Source organism: Chinchilla lanigera, unplaced genomic scaffold (genome assembly GCF_000276665.1).
Source record: "Chinchilla lanigera isolate Chin_1 unplaced genomic scaffold, ChiLan1.0 scaffold00041, whole genome shotgun sequence".
Classification (NCBI taxonomy): domain Eukaryota; kingdom Metazoa; phylum Chordata; class Mammalia; order Rodentia; family Chinchillidae; genus Chinchilla; species Chinchilla lanigera.
Window position 1 is genome coordinate 14,657,969 of NW_004955442.1, and position 27,065 is coordinate 14,685,033.

At 50.1% G+C, this 27,065-nt stretch overlaps 1 protein-coding gene across 1 annotated transcript; it reads right to left on the reverse strand.

The window, feature by feature from the left end:
* Nucleotides 1-643: 643 nt before the first annotated feature.
* Nucleotides 644-26,960, reverse strand: Kctd5 (potassium channel tetramerization domain containing 5). Its single transcript, XM_005391416.2, has 6 exons — nt 26,642-26,960; nt 13,065-13,173; nt 11,334-11,425; nt 9,457-9,552; nt 7,299-7,424; nt 644-1,455 (listed from the first exon to the last, which is right to left on the reverse strand). Exons 1-6 carry the CDS (start codon nt 26,891-26,893, stop codon nt 1,426-1,428), a joined length of 705 nt encoding a protein of 234 aa, XP_005391473.1. The 5' UTR covers nt 26,894-26,960; the 3' UTR covers nt 644-1,425.
* Nucleotides 26,961-27,065: the final 105 nt, after the last annotated feature.

Below are 27,065 nucleotides of genomic sequence, written 5' to 3' on the forward strand. Positions count from 1 at the left end.
TTATTGGCAAAGGAGAAAGAGGGACTAGGCAAGAGGTTTCCAGGAACATTTGAAACGAGCCAGTGTCAGTGCCTCTAGGCTGCAGGTGGGCAGCCCCCATAGTCAGTTTGCACAGCTCCCTCGGGAAACCAGAAGTCAAAAGCAGAGCTTGCTTGTTTGGGCCACGTCCCCAGGCAGACATGTCCCTACAACCAGCTGAGAAAGGTCTGTTTCAAAGCAGACGGGCAGTAGGGTCCAAGTCACGCCAGGTAGGTGGAGCCGTGCAGGTCATGTAGAGTTTCAAACACACCAGAAACATCAGAGAGAACTGCATAGTTATATAGGAAATGAGAGCCGGGAAAAGAGACAAAGAGAGTGAGAGAGGGAAGGAGAGGGGGAAGGGAGGGGGAGTAGGAGGGGAAGAGAGAGAGAGAGAGAGAGACAGAGAGAGAGAGAGACAGAGACAGAGACAGAGAGAGACAGAGAGGAGAGACAGACAGATATGTGATGCACTGTAAACATCTGAGCTTCAATGTGACCCAGAGTGTCAGCTCTAGAAGCCAGGTGCACGGGCTCCCGCCCCAGCTTCCATCCCGGGTGCAACAAAGGCACTGGTGGGCACCAGCTCCCCCATGGGCCCCCAAGTGGGACGGACGAGGCAAAATTTCCATTTCCCATTAACTGGTTTAACAGACCAAGCCAAAACCTAGCAACACTTTTAGGCATTTCTGCAGAGTATAAACATTAGGTAGTCTATCCACGCTTAAAAAAGGGTTACAAACTTCTCTGGCCTGGGACATACAAATTGAGAAGCATTAACTGTCCAGCCGACGAAGCCAGGAGGAAAACCTGGCCTGGAAGGAGGCCTGGCCTCAGAGCAGGTGCCCAGGAAGTAGTAGCAATGTGGAGGCTACCTCTGTCGGCAGCCTTAGCCGAGGTCAAAAGAAACTGCCAACTCATCACACCAGAGGCAGAGCAGCCTCCCTGACCTGAAGATGAGAGCCTGCTGCTCAAAGAGTGGCCAGCAAGCACCCAGACTCCAAGCCATGTGCGCTGGACAGTCAACAGAGCTGCTGCTCCTTCTTCCCATCGAGGCCTGGGTCACTTATCGCAGACTGTGTATGTAGCACCAAAAGCCCTGCCCTTGAAATAACCTTCAGGATTGCATGGCTGGTCAGGAACATCCTGCCTCAGTCCCACGTGACATTTGGAAAGAACAGAGCAGGCCCCCAGAGACAGCCCACCCTCCACCCATGGGCATGGCTTGTCTCTGACAGCTGGGCTGTCTCTCACCACCCACCTCCAAAGCAAAAAAGGATCCACACCCAGATCTCTATAAAGAAATTATCAAAAGCAGGTTTCTTCTCACAGCCAAGCTTCCTGGACATGGCGGTTCACTGTATCTTGGGAAAAAGTAAATCATTTCTTCTGGTGTCAAGACTGTCCTCACATTCTTGAACCTCGTTCTTGTAAAATCTGAAAAATATCAAATGAAGAAAATTGAGAACTCAGGCCTGGCTGAATGCTCTACCCCAGAGACCAGAGCCAGCAGACCTACTGGTGGTAAGAGGACTACTGTTCATGGCCCTGAGGGACCTAGTACGACAGGGCAGGGTCCCAGCTTCAGGTATGTGGACCTCTGCTGCTACACAGGTGCCCCTGCTTGACCAGTGGACCCTTATACTCTTCTCCTCCATCAGACCAGCCTCTACATCCTACCAGCTCCAAGGCCACAGTAGGTCTGTCCACCTCCCAACCCTACCCGTTTCCCGCGGGCAACCTAAGACATGCACTTGACCTTAGGAAACCTTCCCAACTGTGGGTCACTGAGAGCCATGTCCTCTATGTCAGACTCTACAGCCTTACAGGGCCTGCTTCCCTTCCCTCTCTCTCTTGAAGTCTGACTACAGGGCACTGCTCTGCCTCCCTTGCTGACAAGTATAGCCAGCTATGCAGTCACCAAGTTAGCTGGGAGTTCTGAAACCCCATAACATCCTGGGGCCCTGGCAAACACTGCCAAGCCAAACCCACAAAATTCGTTTTCAGTAGCCCAGAGAGCCAGGAGGGCAGTAGGTGAATCCAGTGCCAAGGCAGGATTCTTCAAGGATGTCAACTCCTCCGAGAGGGTCCAGCAGCATCCGGTCCCCCTGTGAGCACTGCTACCCCAGCCTCTGCATCAGTGGAACAAATGGCCTCTCAGGATGTTCAAAGAAGGCCAAGTCCTACTGACGGGCTCCCACCTTTCCACACACCCCAAACATTCCACTTGTCCCCAGCTTGGTACCCACTGGCTGTAGTACCCACTGGCCACTCCTAAAAGCAGACTTAGGGGGTTAACTGGGGAGGGAGGGGCCTTAAAAGAAGCTCCTTCATCCTCAAGGATGCTGGCCACTCCCCAAATCCCCAGGATCCTCTGGGTGACTCTTTCTTCCAGCCAATCTGGGGGCAAGTGTGGCTCCTTTGTGTTCCTGTGGATCCCACAACACCCTGCACTGGTGCCCGTCACAGTTCTCCCCCAGGGCAAGTCACAGCTGAGAGCCTGCTGCCTATGCCAACACGGCTGCTGGGCCTCTCGATGGGATATTCTCAACAAGAGCTATAACAGCAACCACATACCTCATTTTGCAGACTTAAGAGTGAAAAAGGGCAAAAAACAAAACAACACAAAACAAAAAAACCCAAAACACTCAGTGTTTTTTATGTTACATGACTTTTTTTTCAGCACTAGAGACTGAACCTGAGCATCTTCACACTGAGCTATCTCCCCACCCCTTTTTTTTATTTTGATAAAGTCTGTTTTAAGTTGCTAAATTGCCCAGGCTGGGCTCTAACCGTGCTCCTACTATCGCAGCCTCCCAGAGTACTGGGAATACAGGCATGTACCACTATGACCACTAAATAACAATGTTTTTAGTTGGGTATGGTGCCACATGCCTGTACCCTCAGCTTCTTAGGAGGCTAAGGCATGAGGATCACCTGAGCCCTCAAGTTCAGCTCCTTCTTGGACAGCATAGCTAGATCCCATATTAAAAAAAGAAAATAAATTTATTTTGCATGTATTACATTAACATTATTGGCATAAGTTTAATGTATCCATTTACTTCATCTTGAAGGGCCAGATAATAAATATTTTAGGCTTTGAGGCTCAAGAGGCAAAACTAAAGCTACTGTGTAGGTATTTATAATCACTTAACAGAAAAGATCCTTCTTAGCTTGGGGGTTGCACACACAGGCACTGGCCCTAAGGCTAGACCATCTCTTGCTGGGCGCCTTTGGCCTCTGAGACATTGCCTGGCCAGGTGCTACTATGCTCCCAGAATGCTGGATTGGTCCCAGGGCAATGTGGTGAGAACTCCCAGCTTGCAAGATAGATATAGGAGGTGGACTGGCCTCACTCCTGGTCCGCGCCTTCCCATTCCCTCCCTGAGTGTCAGAGAGCCACCAGGTGATCCCTGATAAAGTGATAAAGCAGTCAGATTTGACACAGTCTGGCCTGTAAGATACAGAAGATAAGAAAAGCCTGAAGCAGGGAAGACTGAGGGGTTGTCCAAGCTCAGGCAGATGTGATCACCACCCTGGAACACAACAGCAGTGTTTCAAGGCCAAGGAGGCTTAAGCATCCAAGACAGGCCTCAGGAGAAACAGGAAGGCTGCCCCTCAGGGGCTGGCAGGCTGGAGTGGGCATCACTGCCTAGCCCAGCTGCCTCCGTGTCCACACTGTGAACATTCATGCCTGGCCTGACACAAATGGTTCTCCCAGCAAATGCCCCAATCCTTGTGCCTGTGAAGTCAGTGGAGAAGACACTGACAGAGCCATGCCCAATGTCCAAATGACAACCCAGCTCCCTGCAAGCAAATTTACTGTGATCTACAGCACATCTATCAGAATTCTGTCAACTACAGGCAGGGGACAGGCACATGGGAGGGGTTGGAGGCAAGGGTCAACTGGGGTCATGGGGTCAAGGAGACTACAGTGCCAGGTCAATCTGAAGGGCTACAGAGCTCACCATGACATTTAAACTTAATCTGAATCACTGCCTTGATGCCCCGTCTCCTCGTTGTCACTCTGGTGCAGCAGGCAGCATGCAGCAAGGGAGAAGAAGACATGCCATCAGCCAAGTGTGAGCTGCAGCAGGTGAGGGTTGCCCACCACACCACCACAAAGGAAAACACAGGCTCAGTCACTTCCCAGAGGGCAACTCCCTGCAGTAGCACCTGCCCTGTAACCCCTGGGAAAGTCTTGTCCTACAGGAGGCCTGTTTGGTGGCCTTGGCTCCTGGAACATCCTGTCTAACAGGAGGGCCTTTGTCTACTGGGGCCCAGGGACCACACTGCTGCCTGTTAGGGGGAGGAGCTGAGACTGATCAGCCATGTCAGCACTGACTAAACAATCTGCCAATCAGTCATCCTGTGCAATAGTGCCCCAGAACATGCTGGACCCTGAGACTCATGGTTTTCCTGGCAGACAGTGCTGCATACATATGGGACTTCTTAGAGAGGCTCCTATGTCCTCCACCCCAGGTGCCTTCTGTAGCTGCATTCCTCTATGACAAAGGTGAACCCGAGACTAATCACTCTGGGTGAATTCTAAATACTCTTTTTGTTGTTGTTGTCTTTTTGAGACAAGGTCTCACTATGCAGTTCAGGTTGGCCTTGAGCTCACTTGCAATGATCATCCTGCCTCAGCCTCCCAAGTGCTTGGGATTACAGGCGTGTGCCACCATGCCCAGCCTCTAAGGAATTCTTGAACCTGAGTGGTCTGCCCACATCCTGAATTTGCCTCCTGTGTTGGAGGCAAAGGTGGTGACCTGGGGACAGTCCCTCTTGCTCTCAGGACACTAATGCACAAGGTTCAGTGTGAACAGTCAACAGACACAGGCCCCAGCGTGACTTGCTGCTCTCAGAACTGTGACCTTGCTCCATCCAGCCCATGTGTAGGGTATTGCCAAATCACTGCTCTCTAGATCTGGCCCCCATGATTTCACATGGCTTCCAGAGGTCCCAGACCCTGCCTCAGTTCCCTCCAAGCTGCCTCTGCTCCACTTAGAAGCTGGCGAGGCTGCCCCACTTCAGAGCCAGATATTTCTGGAGAGAGAAACAAGGCCACACTTCCAACAGCAAAGGGACTTGGGGTCGTGCCTGGTGTTTCCTCACAGCACAGAATGCCTCCCTTCTGCAGCTGACAAGCCACTGGAGGAAATGGGCCCTGGTGAGCTGTGTTATGAAAACTGTAAGCTCAGAAATAAAAAGCTTTCTAAAAATAAAACAATTTATAAAAGAGGCCTGTCATGCTCAAAGACAGAAAGTGGTGTTTCCCTTCAACTCAGCTCAGGGTCTCTCAGGGAGGTGGAGGGCACCTCCTGGATTCTAGGCCTGACAGGGAGACCTGGCACCAGACCCCAGTTTTCCCAATCTGCTGCACAGCATTGTGGGGCTTGCCCAACTGTAAATCATCCTCAGCCTTGAGATGGCAGTGGCGCAAAGGCCAGTGAGCACAGAGGGCCAGGAGCAGGACACAGGAGGCTGAGGCCAGACCATCAGTCTACCACACAGACATACCTCACTTCACGGCAGTGAGATACTGCCACAGCATGGCCTGGACACACACAGAATGACTCTGCCAATCAGTTCCCACAGTTGCCCAGCCATCCTGGCCCTGCCCCAAAGGTGGCCAAGAAATGCTTATAAGGGATCTGGGTAGGTGGTTACTGGCCAAAGGTCTGGTTGCCATGGTTCAATGCCTGGTTCAATGTCCTAGGTTAAAATCCAGGCTGGCTGGGTGTGGTAGCCCATATCTGTAATCTTACCTATTTGGGAACCTGAAGCAAGAGTATGGTAACTGAGTGAGACTATCCTAAAACAAAAAAATAGAGCTGTGGTAGGGCATGGTGGCATATACCTGCAACCCAGGACTTGGGAGGCTGAGGCAGGAGGATCACTGCAAGTTCAAGGCCAGCCTGGGCTACATAGTGAGTTCAAAGGTAGCCTGAACTACAAAATGAGACCCTGTCTCCAAAATTAAAAAATAAAAAATGAACAAGCTGGAGTTGTAGCTCAACTCTCCCTAGCTTCAATCCCTAGTAACACACACACACACACACACACACACACACACACACACACACACACACACACAGACTGGGTGGAGATGTAGCTCAATAGCAGAAAATTTCAGAGCACGAGGCCCTGGGTTTAACCCCTAGCTCTGCAAAGAGAAAGAAATGAAGAAAAAAAAAAAGAAAGAAGGGGAAATGGGGAGAGGAGGGGCAAGGTTAGGCCTCTAAGCTCCAAGTTTGGCCTCTTCTTATTTCACTCACAATATCCTCAGCAACACTATGGCCCTCACCAGCTCATCGTGTGCCCAGGGCTCAGGCCACAGCCTTGGCTCAGCCAAATCCCACTATAGATCTTTGGGTCACCCAAAGCTGGCTGCAGAGCTCTCCAGCCACTCTATAGCTCTACCATTTGGGTCTCTGATAGCCCACATGCAGAGGCACCTGTGCATCTGTCTACCTAGGGGCCTTAGCTGGAAAAACATGCCTAGAGGAAATGCCACCAAAATGATCACATGTGGGTAGGCCATGGGGTTAACCTAATAAAAGCTAATAAAGCAGAACAAACCCTATATTGCCACTACCCTCCTAGTGGACAATGAGCCTGGCCCCCACAGAGCAGCAGAGCCTGACCACTGGATGTGGTGGTGCCTGACTATAATCCTAGTACTTAGGATGCTGAGGCAGGAAGAACGCTGCAAGTTAGAGGCTACGCTGGGCTACACAGTGAGTTTAAGGCCAGCCTGAAGTACATAGTGAAACCCTGTCTCAAAAACAAACAAAAAAACCAGAATAGTAGCACTATGGGATACTCTCCTCCATACACTATACATACTTCAAGGACCAGTGCATGTGGCTAAAGTGGTTGCTGATGCTGAGAAACCACCTCAGTTTAGGGGCTGTCACCTCTCCCCTAACAAGGCCTGTCTCCTGGGAACAAAGGGCCCCTAGGTCCCCTAAGAAAGAAACCCACAGTGGCAGATAAAACACAAGATGTCTCCGCCACAAGTCTGGGGAACATTTTCAGGAACAGCTCTTTTAGTGTGCTGAGGAAGCACAGACCAGCATCTGGTGACAGAAACAGCTGCTTGGCCAAATCAGGCAGCCTTGCGGATGACCTTGAGCCCCCTGGGAGCCAGGTGGTTGTAAGCCTAGCAGAAACAGTAAGCTACAATGAGACAGCACCAGGAAGCACTTTCAAAGCACAACCTGTTGAAAGTGTGCCTACCGGGGGGGGAGGCTGGGAGCAGGCCCTTCTGCACTCACCTTGGCCTTCTCACTGGGCTCACTGGCTGTGCCATATGGAGTGTTGTGCAGCTCCTTGGAGACCACACAAAGAAACTCGGCCTGGTCTTCATTTCCATAGTTGTATGAGGAGCCGATGCTGACCAGCTAGAAGGGAGAAACAACCAGGGTCACATGCACCCCATCAAGAAGACTGTGGCAAAACCCAGGGTTCAGGAGTCAGTGGTGGCTTTCACTTCAGCTTTGATGAGCTGGAGGAAGCAGACCTCCGGTACCCTCGAGAGTGCACCTGTGCCACCTCTCAATAACAACATGCCAGGACAGGTTCTGCCCTATAGGTTGCTAAGCTGCTCTCAAGAGTTCCTGGTCAGGTCCACAGGGGACACTGACTCATTACCCCAGAGACTGCAACAGACAGGAGAGGCCAGATCTTGTCATGTACATCGTGAGGTCCTGCTTTTGGCAACCTGCCTGTCCCCACAGCCACCAGCAGATCCAACCTGTGAAGCAGGACCTCTGTGGACTGACCGTACTTCCCAGCTCAGGGTAGGTAACCCCAGAACTATGCCCAGCAATGGCAGGAAGGCAAGCAGAAGTCAGGCAGCTCTGAAGGCCAGGATGGCTGGGCAAGAGCTGTGGTTCCTGGACCTTGACCTGTGTGCTGGCTGTGCCCTCTGGGCACACCCTTGCCACTACAACCTGCCCTGCAGCCTTCAGGACACCAGGCCAAAATGGAGCAGCACTGGGGCCTCAGACTGGGCTACTGCTCCAGCCATACATCTGGAACAGAGCTACCCCACAGGTACCAAGTGCTTTGTGTTTTTAAACACAAAATTAATTAAAAGGAAACTTACCAACACAATAAAAATGCTAATGGCAGAATTACTGAGCCAGAGAGGAATCAAAACATTGACCTGCCTGACCTAGCCTGTATACCAAATCCAAGGTCAACACAGCAGTCCCCACAGTGAGTGGTCACCCCTGCAGCAGCTGGGGCCCCAGCAGGTGAGGAGACAGGAGGATGCTGGCCGTGGCCCAGGCAGTGAGGTTGCGGGGGCACTGATGAGGGAACACATCTCCCCACATCTGCCACAGACTCTGGCCTCATCACTTGCTGAGTAACCCTGGGTTGGATCCGATCACCTCACAAGGACCTGGCCCCCAAGCCTGTTTATTCATCCACACCTCTGGCCCTGCTTTGGGGAAGAAGTGTTCATTATTAGCCTACATGGCTCAGGGGCTTGGAGTTTTTTGTTTGTTGGTTGGTTGGTACCGGGGGTCAAACTCAGGACCTTGTGCTTGCCAGGCAGGTGCTGTGCCACCTGAGCTATATCCCTAGTGTGGTTTTCTTGCTTTGTTTTGGTTTGTTTTTTTGAGACAGGGTCTTGATGTGTAGTCCAGGCTGGCCTTGAACTCACTACATAGCCCAGGTTGGCCCCGAACTCAGTGATCCTTCTGCCTCAGTCTTCTGAGTACTAGGATTACAGGCATGCACCACCACTCCCGGCTGGCACTTGGGGCTTTACCAGGATAAACTGGTGGTATAGAAATGTCCCCAGGGATGACTGTTCAAAGGTCAGAATCAAGGGAGAGGAGGTGTGTCCTTTGGGATGGGTCTAGGATTATCCCAGACAGCTGGGGACAAAGTCCTGAAGCCAGTCTTGGGAAGGGATACTTTTCCCATTTCCTGCAAGAAGTCACAAGACAGCAAAAGAGGACACAGTGCACCAATTTCAAATAAGGACAAACCAGGTCACAGATCTAGAATGGATGACAGCAGCTTCTCAGCATCTGAGTCCTTCTTGGGTCACATGCCAGGGACAACATGGACTCTGGCAGTGAGCCACACAACTCAGCCCACAGGTCCCCACACCTGAGCCCTCAGGAGGGCAGGGACATGAGAGCCACCTGTGTGTACCCAATTCCTGGCCAGTGATGCTCTTCAGGGCAGCCCACACACAGAGGGCCCAAGGCAGCATACAGCAGCCCCTGGAAGGTGGTACAGCTCTCAACAGTTGCACCTCCATGCCCAAACCCCATAGTCACTGTGCTGGCACAGGGTGAGGGCTGGCCGAAGGACCCCAGGACTTAAGGATACCAAGGGACCATCACCAGGAATGTCCTGAGGCAGAAGCCTCAATGGTCCCTCGAGTGGCAGCCCTAGTCAGCAGCCTGTCACCTGCTCAAACTTCCAGCCGTCAGACATGGTGGACACCATCTGTGTGAGCTCTTCCTCCTGGCACTGCAGCACGCGGTACACATGCTTCACGGGTACCTGCAAGGACAAGGGCCACACCTCACACCCAAGCTCAAGGACCCTGCCCATGTCCCAACAGGTTGCAGTGCCCAGCGCCACTCTGCACACACTCATACAGCTAACTTGCACCTCAAGAGCTCCCTTTCCTTTGCTACTTCCTCATCCCCCCTCCAATATTCCTACTTAAAAAAAAAAAGTCACACTCCTCAGAGCACCTGTGGTGAACATTTGCTTCTATTCCACATGGGACCATACTGGTCTCAGTGCTGATCACTGGAAAGGACCCAGCAGAAGGCTTGGATACTGTGCTCCTACACCTAGGTAAAGGTCTTGTCACACATCACAGCTCAGAAACAGCCCTAGCATCCCAGGACCACCAAACCTGCCTCCTGGAGCTCCAGAGGACTTCCTGCACTGGGTTCCAATAGCTTTAGTCCTGGACAGAGGCAGGCAAGCGAGACCAGGGTCTGTTCTCCCAGAGCTGCTCCAACAGGAGGTGACAGCACATACAGAACAGATGAGGACCCAGGTCATGCTGGCATTCTGCAGTGACTTGTGCCAGTGACATACAGTGACTAAGCCATATGCTACCCTTGCTGTCCCTGGGTGCTTTCATCTGCTAGTGAACTGCAGTGGCTGCCACACGTTACTGTAAGGCATGGCCCTGCACACAGTCTCTCCCACCTCACAGGGTGGGCAGAGAAACTAACATAGGAAGGTTCAGTGCAGTCCAGGTCATACAGTTGTGGCATGGAGGATAAAAAAAGGCCAAGTGTACAAATGAGGGGACCAAGGAGTGCCCCAGACCTGTCTACTGCCCTGCAGACAAGGAGGCTCTCCCTCGGCCTTGCACTGGTGCTGAGCAGGTTCCAGCAAAGGAGAAAGGGCTGGGGGCAGGTCACATGCACAACTCTCCATTGGTCTGATGATTGACAAGACAGTAAATGGTCAGGCCATTAGTACTCCTCTCTTTTTCTTTTCTTTTTTTTTTTTTTTTTAAAGTGCTCCTCTTTACAGGATAGAGAGCTCTGGCTCAGGGTTACCAGCTGCACAGTGGGAAAGCCCATTACAGGGATGCGGCAACAGAGGGTTGAAAACAGAGCACTACTAAAACCTACTTCACCTTGTTCTCCTGGATATGGAACCAGCCTGTCTAAAAGGCAGACCTGGCACAATGACAAGACCAATGCCTGAGAATGATTGGTGCTTCCTTCCCAGAAGGTGCTTCCCAGATAGCACTAGGCAAGGGCATCAGCAGGACCACTAACTATGGCTATGTGTGATTGTCCCCAGGAGGGCTGACAGAAAGCATATGACACCACTCTGAGTGCAATCTGACCCTCCTCAGGAAAACCCAAGTCCTCCTGGCACCTGCACAGATCCCAGTCCCTGCTCTGTCCAGCTCCCAGCTCCCAGCTCACCACTGCCCTCCCTCCAGCCATAGTGGCCACAAGCCATTTGCATTTGCTGCCCCTGCCTGGATGCCCTCCCATCAGAGGCCTCCAGATCTCCCATTCCCATTAGTAGGCTTTCTCTGCTCCAGTGTTCCCCATCCCTGACTTCATGCAGCTACCTATTCCTTTTTCTTAAAGGAGGAGAGGTTTACCTTGGCTTACATTATCTTTCTCTGGAGAATGGGTCCCTGAGCTGGGAAGAGGCACATGGGTCCTGTTTGGCACGCTGCAAGAGGGGCTCAAAGGCACCAGGGCAGGAGAGTGTGGTCCACACTCAGCAGAGAAGGGACAGCTGTGTCCACACACTGGGCTTGAAAAGTTCCTACATATAAGTCACTGCCTCACCTGTGATGTTTTGCTGTCTCGTTCTCTAATTTTGTCCTTTACAAGTTTTATTAGTGAGGTGATATTGTAAAACTCTGCTTCCTCCAACACTCCTGGAATAGAGGAAAATAACAGGTTTTCACCACATCAAAGAATAAACATTTCCCACCTGTCCCCACCCCATGGCCAGCCCATTCTGTCTTCACAGATCTGTAGCTCACAGTGTTCACCAGAGGCAAAGGGCAAAAGTGAGGGACAGTGATGTTTACACTCTGGACATTATCACTCCAGGTGATGTGCAGAGCAGACAAGCTGTGCTCATCGCATAGACACTGGGGAGGCTTCTCCTTGCCAGCCTAGAGACCCGAATCCTATGTGATAGGCCAGGACATCAGACCCTGGTATGTGTGTCTGAGTCACTCACACCTCAGTTTCCCTATTTAAGTGAGGGCTGGCTGGTTGAGGGCTGCTCACTGCTCTATTGCCTTTCTCCAAAGCTTGCCACCAGCAATATTCCACACTCAGGAACTCAAAACATCCCAGAAACCTACAGTAGATTCCCAGGGCCCTGCTTCAGATATTTCTTGTGGGTCCCAACGCCCTGCCTCATTTCTTCAGCCCCCCTAAAGGAAGCCATATGTAGGCCACAACAGCTCTGGACAATGCACAGTGATGTGAGAAAGATGGAGAGTTATGGGAAATGAGGCCTGGAGTTGTACACTCCAAACAGGGCAGGAGGAAAGGGTATCCCACAGAGCAAGCTGCCGCTGGATATGGAATAGAAACATCCTCATAGCCTCAGGCAGAGCCATGTCTCCATGTTTAAGCTGAGCAACAACCCAGATGACAGGTCAGTACCCTGGGAGGTACATCAGTACAAAAGGATGATAGGGCCAGAAAAAAGAAATGAAGATAGGGAAGGTGCTGAAGGAAGAAAACCTGCACACTCTGGTCTAGACCAACTAGTCCAAGAAAGGGGTTAGAATCTTCTAGGGCATTCTAGAAATAACCACTGGCTTTTCTTTTTTTAATTTTTTTATTTTGAGACAGGTCTCACTAAGATGCTAAGTTGCCCGGGCTGGGCTTGAACTTATAATCCACTTGCCTCAGCCTCCTAAAGTGCAGAGATTATGGGCATGCACCTGGCCCTGCTGCTCTGAGCTAACACCAAGATACTATATGGGACAAGACAGCCTGGGCCCTGGTGCCAGGCAGCCCACATGTGGGAGTGTGTCTTGTGCTCTGTGACCAGGCAGGAAGCAATGCAGTGGCCAGCAACAACAGGCAGAGACAGGGTAACAGTATGGAATGTCTGCCAATCCAGAGCTGTCCTGGAAGAAGAGCAGGCAGGGACCCCTAAGGCTCACCATGGGTGTATCTGTGACACATGGCCTCAGACTATGGCAGCCAAAACAGCTGTGAAAAAAGAGCCCATCCACACCAAAAGCACTAACTAAATACTTGGAAAAGCGTGTCTATAAAGTGACGCATGGCCACAGCATCCTGACAGGCCACTGGGCCTCACCCCAAGAGGCCTACAAAAATCATGACAGGACAGCCCAAGAGCCATGGGCCTTGTCTTCAGAGGAAGCACAGGGCCTTGGCACCCAAGACTCTAGCCCAGCTACAAGCTCAAAGCATGTTGCTTGGCACATGACTCTGGCTCAAGTGTCTACACAGAAGTCAACCAACCAGCACCTTCCTGGTACCCAGTCCCAAAGCCAAGTTCTCTGTGCAAAAAAGACAATGTACCTTCCTCTGCAAGATCTTTGTTAATAACCAGCTTTCCATGTCTCAAGTAGTTCAACACAGGTCCAAAGTAGGTGGGGTCTCTGTCGATTAAATAGGCACCTGTTTCGTCCTACAAAAAAATAGAACAGCGTCAATTCTGCAGAGTTGCAATTCCTGCAACTAGACCAAGGGCAGGTCATTTCAACAGAACTAACAGTGGGGAAGGGGAATAGTTTAGTGGTACAGCACTTGCCTTGCATGCCCTGAGTTCAATCTCCAGCATTCAAAAAAAAAAAAATCTTGGGGCTAGGGCATAGCTCAGCAGTACAGCATGTGCCTAGTACAGCAAGGCCCCAGGCTGCATCCCAAGCACCACCTCCACCTCAAAAACACACACAAAAAAAAAAAAACAAAAAAAAAAAACCACCAAACCCAGAGCAGTAGTCACACTTGAGTTATCCACAGCTCTTTAACCCCAAAACATGCTCATGTGCATGGTACCTGGGGATTCCAAAGCACACTCTAGCCAGGCATGGTGGCGCACTCCTGTAATCCCAGCACTTGGGAGGCTGAGGCAGGAGGATCGCTGTGAGTTTGAGGCCAGCCTGGGATACACAGTGAGTTCAAGAGCAGTATGAACTACATAGGGCCTTCACCTCAGAGCCTCCAGGCCCCACAGCAATGACCTAAAGCCCTGGCTTTCCTCCACCAAAGCTCTCCCCTGGCAGGTCAGCCCTGGGCTCAACTTCTGAGGAACACTTGGGCCTTTTCCCTCCCATCTTCCTCCTTCTCAGGTTGGGCTACACAGGTGCAATGCCAGCACCAAGAAAGCACCTTTGGGCCGCTGAGCCTGAGGCCACCACCATGAGAAGAGCCTCATTTTCCACTGATGGCAGACTCAGGGCTTTCCCAGTGACTGTGACCACTGAGAGAGCCCTCATCTGTGGCCAGTGGTGTGTGGATGGAGGATGCAGGCACTCAGAAAGTACTCCTCCTGCACCTGACCAGTCTGCTCCTCCACTGAAGTGATGGCTGGCCAGCTGAAGTCCCCCAGAGGGCTGATACCCCCACCTGCCAGGAGGTGTACATGCCCTCCCAAGACCCAGGACAAGCACAACCCCATGCAGATATATCACACCACATGGCCCTGCTGTAACAGGCATGCAGGATGAAAGAGCCACAGACCTGGCTGGGGTCATAGGGCATGGCACTGGGACCACTGAAGGTGAGCAATGTACAAATGCTACAAGGACAAATGCTACAAATGCTAAGGGGTAAGGCAGTGAGTTTCTGTCATTCCCCACCATAGACCAGGCCCGTAACCAGCTGCATGTAATTTGGGGGCTGTTCAGTCTGACAAAGCTTGGGTACTACAGTCCAGTAACATGGTAATAAGGGGCAACACCTCCCCTGGTTGGTGCCTAGTACCTGTTTCAATAGATGCCCTGGGCAGACAGTTGAGATTGAGGCCTCCACTGAGGTGACAGCACCGCCCCAGGTTTCTCAGCAACAAGGCCCACAGGTATGTGCTGGGGAAGATGACTCCACAGATCAAGAGAGCTGGCTCAGATCCTGAGGTTGCTGTGGGGCCCTTCACAGGCACAGGGCACAGAATGCTGTGCTCATACCCCTACCACCACCCCCACAGAGGAGCAGCTGCTAGCTGAGTCCTGAGGACAGCACTGGGCATCTCTGCAGCAAGAGACTCCTAAATCTCATGGATGCACCAGAGCCTAGAGGTAGGGAGGCATCCTGGGCACAAAAGAACACACCCATTAGGGTCCTTCTTAATGGACATCAACTTCTATCATTTAGGTGGTGAAACTTACTGGTTTCAAAGGTTCTTTCCCAATGTCCAGACACGAAACTATGAAAATCTATTTTTAGATTAAAGAGACAAATCTGAATTCTACGGCTCACATGTGGGGCATAGAGCCCTTGTGCCCCAAGAATCTCTGTACCCCTTTCTCTCTCAAGGCGGGCCCTGCTCCACCCATGGTAATGTCCCAACCCCACACAGACCCCTGACTTCACCCCATTTAAGGACATGCCGCAATGGGCAAGCAGAAACACTGAAATGACACCCAGGATTTGTAGGCAGATTTATTTACGTTCATGGGCACTAATCAGGATCACTCCCAGAATATCAGGCCCTGATCTCTGGTGGTCTAGGGCTTATATGGGATAAGCAAGCAGGAAGTACAGAGGCAGAATGGCTTGTCAATTGGGGATTGACTTACACAATGTGCATCATAGTCTTCATAGTGACCAGCTATGCATCACAGTGACCAAGCATTTCTAAGAGACCAGAAGCAACTGGAACTGGAACAGGAACTATTACCTGGGCAACTATGAAACTGAAGTATACTGGGGGTGGGGAGGGAGCATTTTCTGCTACAATGCCAGCCTCAGTGGCCCAGGCTTCCCCACCTTGCAGTTCTGGCCTTTATTCCTCTAGGCCTGGCCCTCCAGCCCTTCTTCTCACCCTCTGGACTTTGGTTCTCTAAGCAGGGGCAAAGGACCAGAGGGGCCAACTTCCACAAAAAGGGTGCTTTCACACTGCCCCATTCCTTGTGAAGAATGGCCACCACTTCCCACAAAAGGGCTAAAGACTGAAAAGGACCAGTGCCATCATAGTTTAGGTTGAGGACTCCTCTGTGTAACTTGTGCACATTGTCAGCACTCATGGCTTGCTGCTGCCTCAACAGATCACTGGAAGGAGGTGAAGATGGAAAGGGCAGAGAGGGACAGGGCTCACCCTTGTCCAAGACACCCCCAGGGGGCCTCCCTGGTCAGGCCGGCCACGGCCTGAGAGTCAAGCCTCAGTACGTCAGCCTATGGGCTCAAGACCAGACCACCCCACACCCCAGTTTCTGTTTTCTCAGTTACCCCATAAGCAGAACAGAAAGAATCTCATGGGCAGCTATAATCACCAAGGAACTATAGGGCTCTACTGCCCACGTGTCACATCTACTGATGGTTTTAGGCACTGCAGCAGCACATAGGTAGTGAGCAAGGACCTCTTAACAATCATGACAATGTAGGCATCTTGCTAGGCACTGGGACCCAGCAGAGGAGGAGGAAGTTTACTGAGTGCCACTGATATGCTGGGTATGCAAGACACAATGGCAACCCAGACCTCCCAAGCTAGAGAGGAAAAAGGTATGGGAGAGGAAGAGGGACAGGCAACTGAACAGTAACAGAGAAGTAACAGCAGCAGGACAAGTTGGCAGGTCAGAAAGAGGCACTGCACAGGCCAGAGGGGAACCAGCTGCCTGAATAATCATGAGCACTGGGCAAACTGGCACTAACACTAGGCTTTTAAACCTTGGAAAAAGGGGAGAGGAGCCTGGGCTGTGTTCAGGGCATGAGCAGCGTCGGATCAGCTCCCAAGTCTCAATGGGGCCAGCTTTTTCACTGAATGTGGTCTTTAGGATACACCTTGTTGGTGGATACTTCTAATAACTCCTACCCTAGGTCTGGCCTAGCCCAGAGCACCTTGGCCAGGGAAGGGGCACGGACACAGCTATGCACAGGATGTAGGGCTATATCAGGTAAACTCACCACTGGGGTGATAGTACCTTCTCAGGGGGCCTGACGTCAGACCTGACTGCAATATGAACTTTTATCTGTCCCCAGAGCTGGCACACCCTACTTTGGGGCTAGAGACTTCGAACATCCTGGGTTGCACACACTAGAAGTGGCAGAGAGACGCCTGTGTGCCTAATACCTGGCACCAAGAGCAAGTGGGTAATGTGTGGGGACCCCCACCTGTATCCAGGTTAAGAGCCAACTTTAAAGAACCAGTCTCCTGGAGGCTTCAAGAAAAAATAGACTGAAGGAGTCTAAGACATGTATAGCAACCTTGCTGGAGCCAAGGTTGGATGGAGAGCAGGAAGAGCAAGAGCACTCTAGGTCCATCTATCAGCACAACCCTATGCACCATGTGGGCCTGCACCAGGACCCTGGGCTGCTGAGGTATAGCATACAGAGATGCTACAGAATGTTGTGGAAACAGCAAGTTAGTGCTACCTCAGAAGGAAGGCAAGGATGACACGCAAATTAATGAAGCATTCCATATTTTTATAGACATTGTGAAACAAAAGGAAAATGCTTAAGGGTAAAGGGCAACTGGGATGTGGGAAAAGAGAAGGGAAAGAAGGAGAAATTTTGTATGTATGTATATACAGGATAGTTAACATAGTTGAACTACTGTCTTCTATTTCTTTGCTGAAAGAAACAGTTAATGATTCCTTAATTGATCAATATTGCATGTCTCTGTTTTCGTAAGAAACCACTTTGAAGGTATCAATATGTAATACAACAAGCATTGTTAATTTCCTACCACTTTGTTTGTAACTCTGTATTGTTTGTGTTTGTTTGTTTGTTTCCGGTACCGGGAATCGAACTCACGACCTTGCACTTGCCAGGCATGCACTGTGCCGCTGAGCTGAATCCCCAGCCCCTGTATTGTTTGTATTGTTCTTTTGCTATTTTGTAAATGGTTGTCTGTTCGTTAATGTTTTCCTTCTTGTATTTTTAAAATTACAAAAAAAAAAAAGGAAGGCACCTGGAAACAGAAGGAATCAGGCTCAGTAAGGAGGCCTTAGGCAAGTAAGGCAGACCACTATGAGTATAGGACCCACAAGCAGGGCTGCAGAGCTTAGAGGGAACAGCACATGCAGGGAGTGATGCTTACTGGCTTGGGGATAAACCACCTAGGGCTCAGGCTCACACTGAGCCACTTAACACAGGAATTACTCCCTCTGGTGAGGCCTCAGTTTCCCCATCTGTCAAATGAGACATTTAGCGAAGATAACCCTGGCCCTCCTCCTGGTTCCTTCTTGGGAGTGTGCCACATTCTAAGGGGAAGGAAACCACGTGCCTGGCCAATGAGACAGGTATAGCGAACTCAGGAGCAAAGAGCATCTGGCCAGGATGGCCCTCTTGAGGCCCCACCTATACCAGGCCTCTGTCTAGGAAGGGATCAACTAAAGCAGGGCCCCAAGTGCCAGGAACTAAGCCCACCTCAGATGATCCCTCCAACATCTTTCGGCTTATCCTAAAATTCTATATGAATTTTACACTTGAGCCCCATCCTTTTTTGAATATAAAAGTGTTTTCTTTAAAATCTTGGAGGAAGCCATTGGGGCATTCAGCCAAATATGCCAACTGGAAGCTGGGCCCAGAGCCTCAAACACCTCTGAAGAAGTGCTCCTGGCTGCCCAGAGCTAGCCACTCTCATCTTTCAGAAGCACATGGGGCAAGCTCAACAGGGCATTCTAGAATCCGGCTAATCTCCTGACAAAGGTGGACATCAGATGAGGGCACCTTTCACCTTGCACCCTTCCCACATGACACAAGGCCAGGCCTGAAGGCCCTCGAGTCTGTCCAGGAAAGCTGCACGTCTGTCCAGGATGACCATTTGGCTACAGCCATCTCCTATGATTCTGTTCTGGACTGAGGCCAAAGAGCTCTCATCTAGGCCTGCTCCAGCTTGCGTGGACACAATCCCAGCACAGCGAAGGCTCACAGTAGCTGAAGAGCAAATGGGTATACGCAACTATACCCCCTCATGGGAAATTAGAAAAATATTTCCTGTACATCCCATCAGGGCTCTCTGGTTTGCATCTTCTGGTGGCTCCTTTCAACTAGGTGGGCTTCCTTAGGAAAGCAGGATGGCCACCTAGGCAAAAGGTAAGGCCAGAGCCATAAGGCCAGACAATCAGAATCTCAACTTCTCCAGGGAGGCCTAAGGGCTTACACAAAGAACACTGTCCCACCAGCCACCACGAAATCCTACCATGCTGAGTGGCCCAACTGTGGGGACTAATAGGACTGAGGCCCTGGTACCTTGTGTTCTAATGTTGGCAATGCAGCTCAGGGGTCTCCATTCTAACACAGAAATAAAGGAAACAGAGAAAAACAGAAAATATAAAACACCCCCAATTCAAAACATGAGTCTTCAACTCACTGATGCAAAAGCAGCCAGAGGATCATTTTGGTGTGCTCAGAACAGCGACCGGGACCAACTGAGACACCGCTAGCAGCGTCACTTGCTCCAAGAATCAGGACATGTGGAAAGAAATTATCATGGTGCACACACATGCAGTGACAGTTCTAAAATCAAACAGACTCTGAGGAGCAGCTAAGGAACTGACCAAGATATGGCACTGGGCTGGATGGCCAGACACGTGGGGTCTTTCTTTCTCCTTCTTTTCAGTCCTTTCCACAATTTATATAACAACCATGTGCTATATTTGTATGGTGGGAAGGTTTTTTTTTTTTTTTTTTTTTTTTTTTTCAGAAAAGCCAGAATTAAGCTGCTTTCTCGACAAATCATTTCCCTCTACTGACCTTCCTTCTCTACTTCTCACTGAATTAGCATTGACCTACTTGTAGCCATGCTGGCTTAAAAAATACCCATCTCCCTTCAAAGGCATAAAAAAAGGATCACTGGACTTGGCTTTAAACATTCAATGAAAGCTGGGGATATAGCTCAGTGGCATAAGTGCCTGCCTGGCAAGTATAAGGTTCTGAGTTCAATCCCCAGTACAAACAAAACAAACCAAAAAATAAATAAATAAATAAATAAATAAATAAACAAATAAATAAATAAACAAACATTCAGTGAGAGCCAACCCACCCCCCCCCACATGCCATCAGTCCACACCATTGGCTGGGTTGCTGTTGATGCCTAAGTTGGCACTAAGCGGGGCTGACAGAGGTTGAGCCCAGTCCGAGGGGAAGCAACCCTGAGCCTGAGCTGATGGCTACTGGGCTGCGCAGGGAGGCTTCCAGCCTCAGAGATGGCATCCTGACCATGCTGAAGCAGGCACCCCAAAATATCTTCCCCAGAGGACAAGCAGGCAAAGGTCAGGTCAGGCTTATGTCATACATGCTCCCAGGAAACCCCTGACCAGTGGCCCTAAAATAGGGTGGGAAAACAGCTTCTACAGACAAACCTGAGCAAATGCCCCCATGAACTTCCTGAGCCTGTGCTTCTGGCCAGAAAGCAGCATACACAGAGGCCCCTGTACCGCCCTTCCCTCAGGGCATACCTCTTAAAACAACCTCAATCCTGAAAAAGGCAGAAGGAAAGCGGGTGGAGAACACCTGCCTCTTAGGTAAGATCCTAAACTGAATATGCAGCTGATCTGTGAGTGCTTGCTTGTACCTGGCTCTTCCCAGTCATCCCCAGAGTTCAGAAGCACAAGAACACACCACAACCACCATTATCCCTACAGCCCCCCGCAAGGGACAAGCAAGGCCACTGAAGAAAGGATAAAATTAAGAGGGCAAAGTATTATGAATCAAAGCTGTGGGATGAACGCTCTATCAAATTTCCTCTCTGAAATCCAAATGCACAGAAGTTTCTGTGCACCAACATCCACGAGCAACCAAATCAGAAACTTACCCATTTCAGGTAACTATTTCAAATTTATACACTATCTGGGCGTGGTGGTGCACGCCTGTACCTGTAATCCCAGCACTCCAGAGGGTGAGGCAGGAGGATCATCGCAAGTTTGAGATCAGCCTGGGCTACAAAGTGAGCTCAAGGCCAGTCTGAACTGCATAGCAGAGACTCTGTCTCAAAAAGACCAAAAAAAAACTTTATACACAAAACCTTCACCTCTACTTCTTCTATTTTATACAGATTTATTATATTATAGACCCAGAAAAGATGTTAGACATCACCAATTACAAATGAGGAAACTGAGGCCCACCGAAGCTTGCAAGAGGCAACGGATTTGCAAAGTGGGGCCAGGGCTACTGCTTCCAATGCACCTTGGCCTCATCCAGCGCACACACACTGGGGCCCAGCAGAGCCAATGTGCTCACTTTGCTTGTCTTCAGGGAGATTCTGCCTGCTCTAAGTGCACTTGGAGGTGGGAAACATCCTAGGGTATGGGGAGTGAAGAGGAAGCAAGACCTATTAATGAGATTCAGGGTGGAGGGTGGGGGCTGGCTGTCAGGGTTCTGGGTAACTGTGACTGTCAACATGGCATTACTTTCAGTGAGGCCTGGGCCACCTGCTGGGAAAGAAGCCCCTTGGACTTCAGGGCCTGATCTGCAGGATGCTGCCCCTGCCCCTGCCCCTGCCCCTGCCCCTGCCCCACTTGACACAGCTGGAAACAATTTAAGATCTCAAATGAAGTCCTGTAAGAAGCAGATATGGGTGGGTTTGTGAACAGGACCCTATCAGTGAGGATCTTGGCTTCTTGGGGAACAAATATGCTGCGAATTGTGTATAGAAGACTGAGATCTGTTCCAGACTGTCCTGTTGGTTTTGCAGGACAGGAGTCCTCTCAGGAGAAAGGCTTTCCAATGGTACCACAAAGGCAGGCACTGGAGCCAGCCTAATACCATGGGTGAGTTGTGACCAGGAGTCACATGCCATCTATGCAGGCCACCTGGTAAGGTCTTATTATTCTGAACAGCCATGTCACCAGGTAAGAGGTTGTTCATCTGTCAGTTTTTAAGGGATTTCATCTCTAGGGACATTCTAGATACAGCAAATGTAAAAATGAATCCCAGCAGATACCACCTCCCTCCTGATGATATGAGTATGTACAGAATGTTCAATGGGCAACTGCCATCATTAGACAGACAGGAGAAGAAAACAGCCAGGAAATGCAATCACAGTTAAGGACCTACCTAGGCTCTGGGCTACAAATCTTCCTCCCAATTTGCAATAGCACTGGGAGTGAGACCTCCTCATCCCAGAGTCTCCCAGCCCTGGGCTCTAACCCTGTCCAAACTTGTAGGGAGGTCAACATCCAAGGAGACTGCAACTAGGACAACCCAGACAAAGATCTATACCTAGCCTGTGACATGTCCTTCCCTCCCCTCCTCCCAGTTGTCCCCATGCCACTACCTGGCAGCTTCAATGTGGCCTCTGCTCTCCCCATATACAGCCATGCAAGAGGACTGGGTGCAGAGTTCTCTTTTCTTTCTCACTGAATCAAAGGGCAGGACCTTGGTTCTTTTCCCACCTCACTGAGGATAGTCCAGTGCCCTGTGGCACCTGCCTTTTTTATCTACTTGGAAAAATCTACCTTGGCCTACAGAGTATAAACTGAGCATCCAAGCCTGACTTACAAAATGGGTCCAAAGAGCATGAAAACCCAACTGCCCAGGAAGCAAAAACCAGCAAATTTACATGGACAAGGAGATGTTGGAGACACATCCCACACTGGATGAATTTGGTGATGCCACAAGCCATCCCAGACACACTTGTACTGAAGCCCTGGAGCCGAATCAAGTGTCTGTAAGAAAACTTGGTGGCTGCCCAGGCAGCACTGCCCGCTCCCCATGGCATAGGCTCCAGTATCCACAGCTGGGGTCCTGTCCTCCAGGGGCCTGCCTGTTCTCCTGAGATCACCCAGGAGCTCTGGACAGCAGAGAAAGCAAGGAAGACAGGCAAGGTAGGCCTCACTCACCCATACATAAGCCTTGGCGGCACCAGTCCAGCTCAAAAGGAGCTGCCCATCCTTACACTGAGAGGTATACAGTGATACATGTCTATCAAGAGATAAACATTAGCAAGAATGCTGTGGATGGTATAGCATGCCTATAATCTCAGCACTCTGGGAGTATAACGCAAGAGGATTTCAAGTTTGAGCCAACCTGCATAACTCAGCAAACTTAGTGAGACCCTGTCCTAAAATAAAAAAAAAAAGAAACTAAGAAAGGGCTGGGCATATAGGTCAGTGTGAATGCTCTGGGTTTAATCTCTAGTACCACAAAAACAAACCAAAAAAGCCATCAGCAAGAATGAACTGGGGGGGCAGGGATATAGCTCAGGAGCACAGTCCTGCCTGGCACAAGGTCATGAGTTCAATTCCCAGTACCCCCCCCCAAAAAAAAAAAGAATAAACAGGTGAGCACTGGGGCCACACCCTTGGTGTATACTTTTAAAGGTAAGAGTAGTCTCTATTCACTGCACTGCCCCAGAGCAAGCCTGGGCAGCCCACTCTACTACTTCCTGAATTCTCACTGCTACTCCATGCATGGTGTAGTCTGCATTTAACACAGGAAGAAACTAAGACTCACAGAGGTATATTCAGAGTCAAACCAGGCTTTCATTAAGTCCCAAGTCTAATTCTCCACTAGGGAAAATGCCCATCATGGCAACCCGATCTGGAATTTTGTGAATATTCTGCAGTGTTAGGAGAGCTAAGTCCTAGTAAGAGCCAGTGTTACATGGGTAGGGGTAACTGCTGGCATCTTGGTTGTGTGGACCTCCCAGCTGCCAAGTTTTAAAGCCACAGGGCCTTAAAATGAGACACCTTATAAAGAGATGACCACACACTCAGCAAGGACAAGCACTCATGGCAGAGGAATGAGGGAAACCATGGCACCAGGACTTAAGAGTCAGAGCACATCCTTACTTTGCAAAATGAAACATGGCCTCACAACCGACATAATTATGTCCAGTGCATGGGGACGCTAGGAATTCTAACCAGTTCATAATCCCCACTTCCCTTACCAAGTGGCTGATTCAAAGATGATACTCCCACCAACATGCCATCCCCCAGCCCTGTCTGTAAAATGCCTATCTTTCCAACTCTAGAATTCACCAGCACCAAGTACATTCAGAGTGGGCACAGAAAAGGACTACAGGGGTATGGTCACAGGAATTGTCATGACTGCCCCCAAAGACCTACCCAATGCCACCATATCTACACCCGAGAAGCAAGGACAGCAGCCCTACTGCCAAGGGCAGAAGTACATGGGCAACCAGCAGTTTTTTCCAGGCCTGCCTCAGGTGAAGCTGGACCCTCTTCAATCATACAGGCTTCCAATCACATAGTACTTGCTGTTTCCCTTCACCTCCTAAAGCATCCCTACACTAAAGCAGGGGCTGGGTTCTGCTACAAACAACAAACTTTGTTTTCAGTCATGCCTCTGAAATACAACAGAATGGAAAACAAAGAGCTGTAACCAAAACAAATCAAATACCAAGGCTTTACAAAGCACTTCCCAGGGGCAGCTCAGGAAGGAGCATTATACCTGGCTTGACCCTAAGGAAAATATGAGAAAAATGACACAGGACAGCAGATGCTGAAATGCACAACATAGACACAGTCCCATTGGAGGAAGTCCCAGGAGGAAGTGAAAATTCACTCAGGCTATCTAGAAAGAGAACTTCCAGGTAACAGTGGGCCCCAAGTTGGCCCCTAAGACAAGGGGGCATGGGTCTAGGGGGCACAGGGAATGACGGGTAGTGGGTGCCAAGCTGGGTTCTGAGGATGTGCTTGGGCAGGGGGCTGTCACATATCGCAGGTTTAAATCAGTCAAGTAGAGCCCCTAGATGTGCTTGTATCTGCTCCCACCCTCAGCCCCACAACCTGTCTGTCAACATCTTTAGAAAACACCCTAAAAATCCCTGCTGTAACTGGTTGACCTGCTTGTGGGGGTTGGAGCACAGCCACATGGTCTGCAGCGCTCTCCCCTGCCTCAAACTCAGCAGATTACTGAAACGTTTCTTAGAAGCCTTTTGCCCTTAATTCTCCCCATCGAACTCCCATTCCAGTGTCTGAAAGTCCTTGAGCTCAATAAACACTAGTCAAGTGCCAGGCAAGAAATTCTGCAGCAGGTCACTGGTAAACTTTAGGAGTATCTGCCAGGTATCCTTTTATTAATCTTAACTATGATGTCATGAGGTTTAAGAATCTCTACATGTGAATCAACATCCTGTTTATATTCCATCATGTAATTAATGGCCTCCCACTGTGAACACCCCTTCCCCTCCACCCTCCTCCTCAGATTCCTCACTCAGGACTTAATTATTGGGACGGAATCTCCTGGGACATTCTTTCATCAGAAGCTAGGGGGCTGAGAAGACACTTTTATACATTTTCTCACTTGAAGTGGAATACTCTAGTAATATGACTAATATGAATTAGCATTACTCTTTCTAGCAATGTATCTGTGACTGAAACTAACCCTTATTTACTACCAACTATTTTGTGAGACAAGGAACTGTAAATGCTGCATTACTTTCATATTCTGAATTTTGATTTTACAATTTGGAAATAAAATATGATTAAATAAATGGCAATTTAAGTAAAAAAATATATATACATATATATTCTGTAGACTGATTCCCTCCACACACAAGGACCTCTATTACAGGAAGGCATAATTGTTAAAGTAGTCTTAAGAGACAGTAAAACAAAGGGATGAAGTTGACTTAACTGTGCAGCGGGCTCTGCATCCATTGTTCCAATGTTGAGTATCAACAGCCCTTACTTTGAAAGACCCCAAGAGACAGGAACAATTTAAAATCTGATTTAATGTACAGGGACATCTGACTAAAAAGGGCAAATGAAGGATCACTAAGACCCACTGTTTAAAAAAGAAAAGTCAACAGTAAAACATACGCCCATGCTATAAAAGGAAAATCATAGCTGACAAAAATCTATTTCTATCCTACAGATGGCTGTCATTTTCTAGGAGGTCAGTACTCTAATAAGAGACTTGAGTCAAATGAGCAACGGCAACAGCTGTGGGTAAGACAAGGTGCAAAGATGGACCTGTACTGGCAACTCAAACCCTGATTTCTGCCCTGCTGAATGATTTTGTGGTACAGTCCTCATTTTCTGATCATAAGGTCAAGCCACACATCAAGAAGTTTGTCTGTGTCAGTCTTCTGGAAGTGAAAAGTATTTCTAATCTTTCTGGAGAGTTTCCTGAACAGCAAGTATCAGGCTGGCAAGGCACAAATTAAAGTGTAACTACATAGGCACAGCTGAAAGACCCGCCAAAGTTAGTATAAGGCTCGTGAACTGCCTGGTGAGATGGGTAAAACTCTTCCTCAGACAGACATTTTTCTCAGTTTCAATCCTGTAAGGTCCCAAGGTACTTTTCCTTAGTCACACACCTCTTGTAAAAGTAATAATAATTTGTTGCCACCTGCACAATAGTATGACCATTTAATTTGATAAAGTACAAGCAGCAAACTAACCTGGAAATTCCTACCCTTTTGCAAGGGCAGTGGGAAACGTAAGCTACATAGAAAGCGGATTGGAAAAAGTTCCTTACCTGCCGCCCCCACCCCTAAGACAGTCCCCAGTTTGAGCAACATTCTTTTTGAAAAAAATCTTACTATGGGGCTGCACCTTCTAAGAGCTGCGGAGCTGGTGCATGTTGTAGATGAGGACGAAGAGTCAACTCTCTAAATGCAAATCACTAGCAAAAGAAGGCCACTGTGTCAACCCCTGTGCCTACGTTAATTCAAATGTCTGGAATGTGGAAAGAAATGTACGGGTTCTACGTTTTCAGAGCCAACAAGTACGATCGAGCGTATAAGAAATGTTCACACACCCTAAGCGTAAGAACCCAAGAAGGAAAAGAAAGTACTAACGTCCCGGGCGTAGGGAACCTCCTCCTCCTCCACCGAACCGAGCGGGGAAGGCTTGGGAGACAGGCGCCCCTGGCGAGGCGACAAGCTCTCCCCGAGGCAGGTGGGCGATGGGGCGCCAACCTCTCCTCGGGCCCAGGGCGCAGGCCGTGGAGCGCAGGGTTTGCAGCCCGCAGCCGGCCGCTGCCAGGACGACCTGGGCCCCCCGGCTGGCCCGCACGGCCCTCACCTTGTCCGAATCGAGGTCGGGGTCGGCCTGGCACAAGCGGTACAGGAAGGACTTCGGGTCCCGGCACAGCGTCTGCCGGGTGGTGAGGAAGTAGGTGCCGCCGACGTTGAGCCGGACCCACTTGGACACACCACCGGGGCGCTGGGCGAGGGCGCCAAGCCCCGAGCTGCAGCGGCGACACAGGCCGCCCCCCAATCCCGCCCCGAGACCGCCTGGGGCTGGCGGCAGCAGCTCGTAATGGTTGTCCGCCATGATGCCGGCAAGCCCCGCCACAGCACTCCTCTACTGGAAGCGTCCGGTCTTTAATAGTGTCCTCCGCGCCGTCCCGCCCACAGGTCCGCCCTAGTAAAGTGCCCGCCCCGGCGTCACGCAGGGGGTCGGAAGTTCCGGTCCGGAAAGGCGGCCGGCTGTGCCCCCTTCCGGC

Excerpts from the sequence above, each read along its gene's own strand:
- Kctd5 (XM_005391416.2), bottom strand. The coding sequence starts at position 26,893 with ATGGCGGACAACCATTACGAGCTGCTGCCGCCAGCCCCAGGCGGTCTC. Across the intron at positions 13,174-26,641 it reads CCGACCTCGATTCGGACAAG|GACGAAACAGGTGCCTATTT; the intron begins GTGAGGGCCGTG and ends ATTTTTTTGTAG. Across the intron at positions 1,456-7,298 it reads AGCCCAGTGAGAAGGCCAAG|ATTTTACAAGAACGAGGTTC; the intron begins GTGAGTGCAGAA and ends GATATTTTTCAG.